Here is a 13,890-nt window from a genome sequence, read left to right on the forward strand (position 1 = left end):
CTAACCAAAGATGGGCATTACACCCTTTGGTGGTCCAGTTCTTGAAGGGTGTAATGAAAGAAAGACCTCCCAGAAAGACTGTGTTTCCCAAGTGGAATCTACCTTTAGTACTTGACGTACTGGCAAAACCACCTTATACACCACCAGAAGAATGTAACCTAATCCAGCTTACGCATAAAACAATCTTCCTAGTGGCAATGTCATCTGCCAGGCGAGTGTCAGAACTCCAAGCATTGGGATGGCAGGAGCCAGCTCTTAACTTCTTTCCCGACCGGGTGGTCCTTCGACCACTCCAACATTTTGTTCCTAAAGTATCCTCCCTTTACCATTTCAACCAAGAATGGACGTTACCAACACTATGGGACGAGGATAGAACCATCCCACATCCACTCGACGTGGGAAATAACTTGAAGCTTTACATCCAAAGGACTGAGCCTTTCAGGAAGTCGGAAAGACTATTTATAATCCCTTCTGGATACAGAAAGGGCGAACCGGCATCGTCAAGAACAATCGCATCATGGCTAGTCAAAATTATCCAAGATTCCTACAGGGCTAACAACCTGATACCACCACAGCAGATCACGGCTCATTCGACCAGGGGGATGGCTACTTCGTGGGCAGCATTTACGAAAGTCTCTCCTGAAAAGATCTGCCAAGCGGCAAACTGGTCGTCAATTGTGACCTTTATGCGACATTATAGAGTTGACCCTGCGGCTAACTCTACTCTCCAATTCGAAACCAATGTTCTGACTGTAAATACGACTGTGTGAATAGAAAAAAAAAAAAAATATATATAAATAAAAAAATAGGTATTGCACCTCACCCTCCCTTTTGAATTATTGACTAGTTATCTCCCGATCGTGCTGCCATGGAGACATATGGAAAACGGAAAATTGGATACTTACCTGCCGGTAATTTTCCTTTCCAGATGTATCCATGGCAGCACGAGGCTCCCACCCTAGTTCGGTGATGACGAATTAACAAGACTAGGGGGGCGAGCTTGGGAGCTTAATTTATACAAGGATAGTCCTATGGGGTGAAGTGGGCGGGACTTAACCCGATCGTGCTGCCATGGATACATCTGGAAAGGAAAATTACCGGCAGGTAAGTATCCAATTTTCCGTTATATAACCAATAGCGTGGTCACATGGTGGGAAGGGGCGGGGCCTTACTCATTCCTGCAGTCATCAGACATAGCAGCAGCTATTGTCAGGTTCTTCTATACCAGTATATATAACCAATAGCGTGGTCACATGGTGGGAAGGGGCGGGGCCTTACTCATTCCTGCAGTCATCAGACATATCAGCAGCCATTGTCAGGTCCTTCTATACCAGTATATATAACCAATAGCGTGGTCACATGTTAGGAAGGGGCGGGGCCTTACTCATTCCTGTAGCCATCAGAAATAGCAGCCATTGTCAGGTCCTTCTATACCAGTATATATAACCAATAGTGTGGTCACATGGTGGGAAGGGGCGGAGCCTTACTCATTCCTGCAGTCATCAGACATATCAGCAGCCATTGTCAGCGCCTTCTATACCAGTATATATAGCCAATAGCATGGTCACATGGTGGGAAGGGGCGGTGCCTTACTCATTGCTGCAGTCATCAGACATATCAGCAGCCATTGTCAGCGCCTTCTATACCAGTATATATAACCAATAGCATGGTCACATGGTGGGAAGGGGCGGGGCCTTACTCATTCCTGCAGTCATCAGACATATCAGCAGCCATTGTCAGGTCCTTCTATACCAGTATATATAGCCAATAGTGTGGTCACATGGTGGGAAGGGGCGGAGCCTTACTCATTCCTGCAGTCATCAGACATATCTGCAGCCATTGTCAAGTCCTTCTATACCAGTATATATAGCCAATAGTGTGGTCACATGTTGGGAAGGGGCGGGGCCTTACTCATTCCTGCAGTCATCAGACATATCAGCTGCCATTGTCAGGTCCTTCTATACCAGTATATATAACCAATAGCGTGGTCACATGGTGGGAAGGGGCGGGGCCTTACTCATTCCTGCAGTCATCAGACATATCAGCTGCCATTGTCAGGCCTTCTATACCAGTATATATAACCAATAGCGTGGTCACATAGTGGGAAGGGGCGGGGCCTTACTCATTCCTGCAGTCATCAGACATATCTGCAGCCATTGTCAAGTCCTTCTATACCAGTATATTTAGCCAATAGTGTGGTCACATGTTGGGAAGGGGCGGGGCCTTACTCATTCCTGCAGTCATCAGACATATCAGCTGCCATTGTCAAGTCCTTCTATACCAGTATATATAACCAATAGTGTGGTCACATGGTGGGAAGGGGCGGAGCCTTACTCATTCCTGCAGTCATCAGACATATCAGCAGCCATGGTCAGCGCCTTCTATACCAGTATATATAGCCAATAGTGTGGTCACATGTTGGGAAGGGGCGGAGCCTTACTCATTCCTGCAGTCATCAGACATATCAGCAGCCATGGTCACCTTCTATACCAGTATATATAGCCAATACTGTGGTCACATGGTGGGAAGGGGCAGGGGCCTTACTCATTCCTGCAGTCATCAGACATATCAGCAGCCATTGTCAGGTCCTTCTATACCAGTATATATAACCAATAGTGTGGTCACATGTTGGGAAGGGGCGGAGCCTTACTCATTCCTGCAGTCATCAGACATGTCAGCAGCAATTGTCAGGTCCTTCTATATCAGTATATATAGCCAATAGCATGGTCACATGGCCGGAAGGGGCGGGGCCTTACTCATTCCTACAGTCAGACATACCAGCAGCCATTGTCAGGTCCTTCTATACCAGTATATATAGCCAATAGCGTGGTCACATGGTGGGAAGGGGTGGAGCCTTACTCATTCCTGCAGTCATCAGACATATCAGCAGCCATGGTCAGGTCCTTCTATACCAGTATATATAGCCAATAGCATGGTCACATGGTGGGAAGGGGCGGGGCCTTACTCATTCCTGCAGTCATCAGACATATTAGCAGCCATTGTCAGCTCCTACACCGGTACATATAACCAATAGTGTGGTCACATGGTGGGAAGGGGCGGGGCCTTACTCATTCCTGCAGTCATCAGACATATCAGCAGCCATTGTCAGGTCCTTCTATACCAGTATATATATCCAATAGCGTGGTCACATGGTGGGAAGGGGCGGGGCCTTACTCATTCCTGCAATCATCAGACATATCAGCAGCCATTGTCAGCTCCTTCTATATCAGTATATATAGCCAATAGCATGGTCACATGGTGGGAGGGGGCAGAGCCTTACTCATTCCTGCAGTCATCAGACATATTAGCAGCCATTGTCAGCTCCTTCTATACCGGTACATATAACCAATAGCGTGGTCACATGGTGGGAAGGGGCGGGGCCTTACTCATTCCTGCAGTCATCAGACATATCAGCAGCCATTGTCAGCTCCTTCTATACCAGTATATATAACCAATAGCGTGGTCACATGGTGGGAAGGGGCGGGGCCTTACTCATTCCTGCAATCATCAGACATATCAGCAGCCATTGTCAGGTCCTTCTATACCAGTATATATAGCCAATAGCGTGGTCACATGGTGGTCACATAATATTCATCACACTGCATATACAATATAGTGATCGGTTTCTAATCACACAGCACAATGTAGAAGACCGGCTATAGCAAACCTGGAGCGTCTCTCTGCAGACACGCTGTATTATGACAGAAGGGAAGGGATAACAGCGCAGTGCAAACCTGGATATTACCCATCATCAGCCACAATGAGATGTGACAATCCTGGTACGGCGCAGGAGTGGACTCCGCCCACTATGACCTGTATAGGTGAGTAACCGCACAGCAGATCTTCATCACATGTACAGTATATACCGAGTGCTATATATGTTCTGTGCACAAGCATATAAACACAATGGGCTTGATTCACACTGGCGTGCAAACCCTTAGCACGCCCGTGCAAAGCTGCTTTGTACGCGATATCATGCGCGTAAAACTTTACACGCGTAAACTATTGACTTCGCATGAAATTAATAGTAAGTTTTGCGTGTATTACATCGCGTGCAAACCAGCTTAGCATGGGCGTGCTAAGCATACACTCTAATAGGTTAACATGCGAAGGGCCGTAGTTATCACATGCACTTATCGTGCGTACGGCGTAACGCCGCACGCAATCTAAAAGTTAACATGTGAGCGCTTAAACTTTGTACAAGCAAAATGCTTAGCATGCAGGTTTGCACGTGCAAAGCCTTAACACGTGATAACTGAGTTATCACCAGTTAGTGAATCGAGCCCCATACATGCGGGTCCGAGGTCTCCAGAGTTCAAAGCGTCCGGTTCCTAGGCACAACCATAACAAGCAACCTCAAATGGGAGCAGAACATTACCAACACCTAGAAGAAAGCACAGCAGAGGTTATTCTTCCTACGCCAATTGAAGAAATTCGGTATGGCTCGGGAGCTGCTTACCAGCTTTTACACCGCGACCATCGAATCCATCCTCTGCTGCTCCATCATAGTCTGGTATGCAGGAGCAACCGCTAGGGACAAATACAGACTCCACAGAGTGATAAACGCAGCAGAAAAGATCATTGGCACCCACCTGCCCTCGCTAGATCTCCTCTACTCCATGAGAATGAAGACAAGGGCCTCCAAGATCTTACTCGACCACTCCCACCCGGGAAGACGCTACTTCGAGCCCCTACCATTGGGATGTCGTTTCAGATCCATCCCCTCCAAAACCACCAGGCGCATGAACACCTTCTTCCCCCAAGCAGTTCTCCTGTTGAACTCACTGAACTCGGGACCCCCCCCCGCCCTTCTACCCCCTTCCCCCCCCCCCCCCTTCCCCCGGTCTACACCACTGAGACACTCTAGCCCTCAGGGCAAAACTTCCTCACAGCCGTAAACTCTGACCATCCCAAGACTCAAGCTTGAGCTGCTTTGCTTTACACGTTGACCTTGTATGTTTTTCTTTGCTTGCTTATGTCCGACCTGTGTTGTTATATGTTCCTGAACTGCCATTTGCCATGTGAACCACAAGCAATTCCGGGTACACCATCCGGTGTACTTGGCGAGAATAAAGATGATTCTGATATCCACTTTACAGACATAAATGCTATTGATCTCCCAGCTGCCTCCCAACCTTACAAGTCTTTCAAGATGAGATTAAAATACTATAAATGCACTTAAAGGATACCAGAGCCAAGGCTGGATTTCTGGGCAGGCCCCCAAGGCAGAGGACTAGGGTGGAGAAATGCAAAGGACACTGCGTGTGGAGAGCCATCCACACCATTACACACATGCTAGATGTCGCCCGTCCATTCACAGCTGCCTGCTATGCTGTGCAGTGCACACACTGAAATCTGTGCGTGTGCAGGCAGGGCAGCGGGTAGGGTTGCTCGAATGTACCAAAATTTGATTCGGGTACATTCGGTTCGGGTTGCGTACAAAAATTCAGGAAAAATTTGTGTTCGCGAATTCGGATGGGGTTTTTTTTTAAAGGGAAATCACATGTAAATAGGTCTAATATAAAAAAAAAGTAATGGAAAATCCTCCTCCTCCTCCTCCCTTTGTTTTTTCCCTTACAGAACTGTACTGTTGTAAAATGTTATCTTCAACACCAGCATAGCTATTGTAGTGGCGTAATAGCTAGTGGCGCATGGCAGCAGCGCATAATACTGTGGACCCTGGCGGTGGGAACACAGACAGGCAGGAGGATAACTGTAGTAGCAGCAGGAGGAGGAGGAGTGACGTATGGCAGCAGGCAATGTCACAGGCCAATGGTACCTAGGCGTTGGTACCATGGCTGAAAATAAACAGCAAAGGGCAGGAGGAGGTTCCGGACAGCAGTCGTGCAGCCCACATTGTGCCCAATGCACAACTGGGACAGCACAGTTTTCAACCCAGACACCTCAGAATTATTTTTTTTTATACAACAGTATAGCTATTGTAGTGGCGTAATAGCGGTGGTGCATGGCAGCAGCGCATAATTCTGTGGACCCTGGCAGTGGGAACACAGACAGGCAGGAGGATAAACTCAGCAGGAGGAGGAGGAGTGGCGAATGGCAGCAGGCAATGTATTCTGTGGACCTTGGCGGTGGGAGCACAGACAGCAGGATAACTACAGCAGCAGGAAGAGGAGTGACGTGTGGCAGCAGCAGGCATGCATTGTGTGGTGAACAGCAGGAGGATGAAAATCAGCGCTTCGTAATATGTTGGCGCTGTATAAATACAATAAATAAATAAATACACAAATAAATAAATTCATAAATAAATCAATCAATTCATAAATATATAATTACATCAGCAACAGCAGCAGGAAGAGGAGCGACGTGTGGCAGCAGCAGGCATGCATTGTGTGGTGAACAGCAGGAGGATGAAAATCAGCGCTTCGTAATATGTTGGCGCTGTATAAATACAATAAATAAATACACAAATAAATAAATTCATAAATAAATCAATAAATTCATAAATATATAATTACATCAGCAACAGCAGCAGGAAGAGGAGCGACGTGTGGCAGCAGGAGGCATGTCACGGGCCATGGTAGCTAGCGTTACTACCACAGCAAGTGAAGAAACACCAGGCCAAATTATCAGGACCCCGGGAATGAAGGTTTATGTTGTCAAAGAATGATTCCCAGGCACCTCATGTCCTCCCCTCGCCGACAGTAGGTGCCAGGAACGTGCCTTCAATCCAGGCCTGGTTGATCTTCAAAAATGTCAGTCTGTCCACTCCCTCTGTGGACAGACGAGAGCGCTTCTCGGTGACCACGCCACCGGCCGCACTGAAGCACCTCTCGGACAGCTTGCTGGAAGGGGGGCAAGGCAGGACTTCCAGGGCGTACTGCGCCAGCTCACTCCAGATATGCAACCGCTCCACCCAGTACTCCATGGGGTCCACGCTGCCTGTGTCAAGCCCACTGAAGGACCCCATGTACTCAGCCACCATCTGGGTCATGCGCTGGCTGGGTCTTTCAGAGGAGGTGGCTGCTGCACACACCTCCTTTCTCGGCTGCTCTACCGTCATGTAGAGCGCCTGCGTCAATGACAGCAAGTCTCCTGGGCGCCTGACGCTGCTGCTGCTGGCCGCAGGCACCGGCTGCTGTGCTGGCTGGACAGGGACAGAGGGGGTGGAAGCCTGAGGGAAGGCTTCCTCCAGTCGCCGAACAAGGAGCTGCTGCAACTCACTTGTGCGCTGCTCACGTCCTGTAGCAGGCAGAAACTGAGCCCACTTCCCCCTCAGCCGTGGATCCAGGATCATGCTGATGCAGGCGTCCTCCCTCGCTTGCATCTGCTTCACCCTGGGGTCTGTGCGCAGGCAACGCAGCATGTGCACTGCCATGGGGAACAGGGTGGTCTGTGACACAGAGACATCAGGGTCAGCGTTCTCCTCTGGTTCCTGAGCCTCTTCCTCCTCTCTCCACCCTCGCACCACTGCTGCTGCGCTCCGCTGTTCCCCCTCAGCAGCGACGTCCAGCACCTCCAACTCCTCCTCACCCTCCTCCAGGGATTCAAATTCCTGTACAGCAGTGGACTGCGCAGACGGCTGCTGTTCCAGCTGGTTCCGGGCCTCCTTCCCCAAATCCACCAAATCGCCAAGTGCCCTGTCCAGCAGACAAAGGGCACCCATTGGCAGAGGGATGCCCGCTGCTGGCTCACCAGGTTGGTTCTCTGCAGGAAGGGAGCCAACACCAAGCAGATCTGCTGCATCTGCCCCCACTGTGCGTTGGTGAGGAACTGGAGTTTGGTGGTACCTTCCAGAGTGCCCTCCACGATGTACCGGTTGACAGCCCTCCTCTGCTCAACCAGTCGCTCCAACATCGCCAGGGTGGAGTTCCAGCGAGTCGGCACATCGATGACAAGGCGGTGTGGTGGCAGGCCCTCGCGTTGCTGGATCTCTGCCAGCTTTGATGCAGCAGCAGCTGAGCGGCGGAAAGGGCGCACAATTTTCCGCCCCGCTTCCAACAGCTCCTCCATCCCCTGGTAGGTGTGCAGGAACTTCTGCACCACCAGGTTCAGGACGTAGGCCAAGCAGGGGATGTGGGATAAGTGTCCCCTGCTGATGGCAGCCATCAGGTTGGCCGCATTGTCGGACACCACCAATCCGACTCGGAGGCCTCTGGGGGTCAGCCACGTCTTCTCCTGCTCCCTCAGGTAGCGGAGCACGTTGGCTGCTGTCAGACTGTTCCTCCCCAGGCTGACAATCTCCAGCAGCGCTTGGCAGTGGCGGGCCTTCACGCTGCTGTTGCGTTGTCACTTGGCGGCAGGAGCTGCTGCTTCTCCCCTGACCCCACGTGGTGGCACCACATAGTGGGCGACTGGTGCCGCTGCTGCTGCGCCCGAGGGTGGACCTGCTGCTTCCTCACTCGGGCTTTCCACCAGGCTGACCCAGTGTGCTGTAAAGGACAGATAGCGTTCTGTCCCAAAACGGCTGCTCCATGAATCCATGGTTATGTGGATCCGTGCACTCACAGCGTGATCGAGTGCGCGGCCCACGTTCGCCATGGCAAACCGGTGCAGTGCTGGGATCGCCGTGTGGGAGAAGTAGTGGCGACTAGGGACTTGCCACTCCGGGATCCCAAAATGCAGCAGCGCTCTCATGTCACTCCCCTCCTGCACGAAGGAATATGGCAGGAGCTGGGAGCACATGGCCCGGGCAAGCAACCCGTTCAGCACCCAGATGCGTCTGTGAGCAGGAGGCAACACCTTGGTCACACCGGGAAAGGACTCGCTGAGCAGGGTCTGGCGGCGTTTGCCTGCACGGGAGGATGAGGAGGCCACTGTGGAGGGAGCTGATGAGGCAACTGAGGACTGGCTGCCCAGGTGGGGGGGGGAAGGGGGACGGGGAGGGGTAGGGGGAGTGAGTTGCTGTTGCTGTGCTCCTGCTGCTGCTGCTGGGTGGGATGCTGCTGCTGCTGAAATCTGTTCAGTGGCTCTCTGGTTCTGACCACTGCCTGCGCCACTTTGCATCAGCTTCTCATACTCACAAAAATCCTCAAAATGCCTGGTCTTTAAGTGGGTCGACAGGCACGAGGTACTCAGCTTGAGGGGATCGCGACCTCTGCTGAGACTGACCTTGCAACTGTTGCAAATTGCACGGGTCGGGTCCTCTGTGCACTTAGTGAAGGACCGCCAGACTGGGGACTTCAACCTGCCCTTTGAGCTTGAGGGCTGCGGTTTTTTGGTGCCCTTGGAGGCTTGTGCTTTTTTTGGTTTGGTTGGAGGTTTGCTGCGGGTGGTGGTAGCGGCTGAAGCAGCAGGCTGTGGCTCCTGCCTTCCACGACCTGTGCTTGCCGCCTTGCTGCTGCCATGCCTCTGCGCCAGAGACACCTCCTCCTCCGATGACGAGCTGCCTTCAAGCAAGTGTGCTGGTGGTACTGGTGGTGGCACATAGGAAGGATCCAGCACGTCATCATCATCCCCAAACATGTCCTCTGAGCCCGCCTCAACCACATCCGGAGGCCCAAAATCCCCTGCATCACGCCCCTCCTCATCAGCGCCAACAATAAACTGCTCCACCTCCAACTCCTCCTCCTTGCATGATGATGTCCCCATTATCTCCAGCTCAAACTTCTCCAGAACATCCCTGTACACGGCTGCAGTCACTGGGGTGAAGGACGAGCTCAGTGAGGGCAGGCTGGTCGGTGGGGTCACCGTGACCATGACCTCAAGCGGTGGTGGAGGCCTGCTGCGGATCGGAGTGCTGGTGGTGGTGGCACTGGTCTCGCTGGTGCTGGAGGCCTGGCTGGAAACGGTGGCTTCCTGCACCGCCATCATTTCCACCACAGCCTACGCTTGACTCTCCAGAATGGGCCGGGAGCGACGACCCGTCTCAAAGATGGGCGCAACGTGCTGCTGTTGTGCCTCTGCTCCCTCCTCCACAACTCTGCGGTCAGTGGCTGGTGGCGGACCAGTCACAGACCTGCTGCTGCTGGCAGTGGCTGCTGCAATGGCGCTGCCTCTCCTGGTGGTGCCTCGCCCTCTACCTCTGCCAGTCATTTTGCACTTATATACGAATACAGTAAAAAAAAAAATGTGTAGAAAACGGCGGGAAAGGGTGTAAACTTTAATTAAGTCTGGTGGTGGTGGTGGTGACTGACTGGTGGTAAGTGTTTATAAGTAATAGTAGCAGTAGTAGTAGTAGTGGTAGTAGTAGTACTACTAACAGTGAGTCTCTACAGTACTATCTCGTGTGACAGTGGGTGACAATTACGGTCGGTCACACACAGTCAGACGCAATCAATAGGGTGCGCCGGCAAATGACAGTCACAGCAGGTGACAACAAGGGATGCTGGCCTGCGAATGTCACAATTTACTACAGAAAGGTAATAAATCACACAGTAAAAAATGGAAAAAATTAAATGAAAGGGTGGGTGGTGGTGGTAGACTAGTAGTGGAAGACTACCACCTACCTAGTAGTAGTACGGTTGTACGCGCAGGTAGTAAGTAACTATGAAACTTGTGTGCTGAAGGGAATAGAAAAAAGGAGGGGACGGGAAGACACCGGGAGCCCAATCTGGTGTAGTATCTCACGAGCAGGTTTTCTTAGTTAGTAAGTAAAAGATCGTATATACTCACAAAGCTAGGTTGCACCTGAAGCAACCAATGTATCACGCATGTGGGGAAGTACCGTCCCCACTCGGCCTTGTGAGGAAGTGTTGTTGGTCGCAGCTCCTTCAAAAAGATACCACCTGCCAAGGTGGTGACCCCTGGTCCCAGGGGAAGTAGACAACACGGGAGGGTAGGAGGCGCCCTTGGAGGTACTTTAGGTCTAGCTTTGAACTTAATGGATGTGTTTATGCGTATATCATTAGCCAATTCATCGGCATGGATGGAAGTAACTATACACTACAAATTTGGTGGTGCTGATTTTGCTTAATTATTGATTTGAATATATGGAAGATCCTACCTTAGTAAGTAGTCACTCTCGTGTAGTTGAATATAAAACAAGAATTTATTGTAGCACTTTAAATGACAACGCGTTTCGCGGTTACAACCGCTTCATCAGGTCGTGTTTCGTGCCTTTAGGACAGAAAAGAAATAGCAGGGCACTGAGACATAGAAACACCTCTTATTCATACTTAACAATTATATCTAAAAAATTATATTGCAAACAGTAATAGGGTAGTCATAGTAGTCTATTAAAAACCATAGGAGTAATTTATTTACTGTCATATTAAATAAATAAAACCATGTTGGTAATCTATACTCCAAGGTGTCTTATGATAGGTCACATGCATAAACATATAGAAATAAAACAATAAAACAATAAAATCTATATATACGCATAAACACATCCATTAAGTTCAAAGCTAGACCTAAAGTACCTCCAAGGGCGCCTCCTACCCTCCCGTGAAGTAACTATGAAACGCCTGCTGTACTAAACAGTAAACAATATAACTAACGGCCAGACAGTGGGTGACCAAGTACAGACGGTCGGTCACACACGGTCAGACGCAATCAATAGGGTGCGCCGGCAAATGACAGTCACAGCAGGTGACAACAAGGGATGCTGGCCTGCGAATGTCACAATTTACTACAGAAAGGTAATAAATCACACAGTAAAAAAAGGAAAAAATTAAATGAAGGGGTGGGTGGTGGTGGTAGTAGTGGAAGACTACCACCTACCTAGTAGTAGTACGGTTGTACGTGCAGGTAGTAACTATTAAACGCCTGCTGTACTAAACAGTAAACAATATAACTAACGGCCAGACAGTGGGTGACCAATTACAGTCGGTCGGTCACACACGGTCAGACGCAATCAATAGGGTGCGCCGGCAAATGACAGTCACAGCAGGTGACAACAAGGGATGCTGGCCTGTACACAGTCAATCAGTAACCAACTAGTATTAACTAACAGTACTGAAGCTATAAACTAACAGACTACAGCAAACAGCAGCAGTACAATTTAACTAAACTACTAAGTACACAACTAACTAGAACCCCTAACCTACCTAAGCTAGTAGTAGGCTAAGGCTGCCCTAGGCTAGCAGGCCTAGCCTGCACACAGACTAACACTAGCCTAGCACAGTATACAGTACACACTAGCTGACTACAAACAATCAAATTACTATCTATCTATATAACAGTACAATGAATGTGTTTAGGAGGTGTTTAGGAAGCAAAACGCTAGGTTTAGCACAGAATACACTTGATCAGACACGCAGCACAGCACTGGAGATGCTCTCAGTACCCGGGCTAGTAAAAAAGGGCGCACAGGGATAGTGGACAAAAAGGGCGCCGCCATAGACTGCAATGCAAAATATCGGCAATTCGGCGCCCGGCAGGAAAAAAGGGCGCCAAGGGAAATAGCGGTTACAGGGATCGTGTTAACAAAAGTTTTAGTTCACAAAATAAGGTTTATAACAAATATCGTTTACAAGTTCATTTTGAGTTTGTGTTTTACTTATTTTTTCGTTTTTAAATTTCGCTTATATCAGTTTTAACTTATTTTTTAGTTTTAAAATTTCGCTTACAAAAGTATAAGAACTACATTTTCGTTTACACTTCTTTGATCATTTAAAAATTTGTTTTCATATGTATAATGCTTAAATACCGTTTTCAACCTTATTGTATTAGAAATACATCGCTTTTGGTATTAACTTTGTTTTTACTCTTATAATGCGTTGATTATAGTTACTAAAATATCGCTTTTAATATTACTGTTATTTTAAGTTTTCTAATGCGTACATGATTGTAAGGCTATCTATTGTATTATATATATTTATATATACTTTTCTCTATTTATAATATTAATGTATATGTGATTTTAAGGCTATTTATTCTATTACAAATTTATAAATTATTTTATTCAAGTTATTTGTAGAGAAGATAAATTATTTTATTCATGTTATTTGTAGAGAAGTATTTTAAGGATTACATATATTATTGTTTATATGTGTTTAGAGTGTTTGTGCGGTGGGGATGGTTAGGTTTAGGCATTACCAGGGAGGTCTAGGGGTTAGGGATAGGTACAGGGAGGGTTAGGTATAGTTACAGTATAATATACGCAACCAGGGGGTGGTTAGGGTTAGGCATCACTAGGGGGGTGCTTAGCTTTAGGCACCACCAGGGGGGTCTTAGGGTTAGGCACCACCAGGGGGGTCTTAGGGTTAGGCACCACCAGGGGGGTCTTAGGGTTAGGCACCAACCGGGGGGGTCTTAGGGTTAGGCACCACCAGGGGGGTCTTAGGGTTAGGCACCACCAGGGGGGTCTTCGGGTTAGGCACCACCAGGGGGGTCTTAGGGTTAGGCACCACCAGGGGGGTCTAGGGGTTAGGGATAGGTACAGGGAGGGCTCTGTGTGAGAGTAAGGTTAGGTATAGTTACAGCACAATATATGTAATATATACAATTTATTAAATTATATATATTTAAACAAAGAGGGGGTCTAGGGTTTAGGGATAGGGAGAAATCTGTGTGAGCCTACAGTTTGGTAAAATTACAGTAAAATATCTGTAAAACCTACCATTGTATTACTATGCTTAATACAAGTGTAAATATCGTTTTTGTTATAGACGCTATTTGATGTTTTTTTCAGAATTCGTTTGTTGTTATAGACGGTATTTTGCCATTTCATTTCCGTTTATTTAACCTATTTAGCACTAAATTTTCGTTTACAACCTCTTAAACGAAAAATATGGTTTTGCATTAAAACTTACAATTTCGGCTATACCCTGCGCCCCTTTTTTCCAGGCGCCCTTTTTTGATACATGCCCCAGTACCAGCTCAGTCACACAAGTGCGTAGCTCCGCAAAATGGCCGCCGCCTTATATAGAGGAGGGGAGGGCCAGGCTCCCCTCCTCTGATTGGTTGCTACCGTTGCCAGGGACTCGGCAGGAGGAATTCTGATTGGCCCGCGTCACTCCCGAATCCCGAAGCTGAACCCAACGCGTC

The 13,890-nt window shown here is 48.7% G+C and overlaps 1 protein-coding gene across 1 annotated transcript in view; it reads left to right on the forward strand.

Moving 5' to 3' along the window:
* LOC137544499 (complement factor H-like) overlaps window positions 1-13,890 on the forward strand; it is a 200,555-nt gene that overhangs the window by 151,521 nt on the left and 35,144 nt on the right. Inside the window, exon 13 of the mRNA XM_068265587.1 lies at window positions 3,639-3,821. Coding sequence (XP_068121688.1) covers window positions 3,639-3,821 — 183 coding nt within the window. The remainder of the gene's footprint in view (window positions 1-3,638; window positions 3,822-13,890) is intronic.

The sequence above is a fragment of the Hyperolius riggenbachi genome, chromosome 1 (assembly GCF_040937935.1).
Source record: "Hyperolius riggenbachi isolate aHypRig1 chromosome 1, aHypRig1.pri, whole genome shotgun sequence".
Lineage (NCBI taxonomy): Eukaryota > Metazoa > Chordata > Amphibia > Anura > Hyperoliidae > Hyperolius > Hyperolius riggenbachi.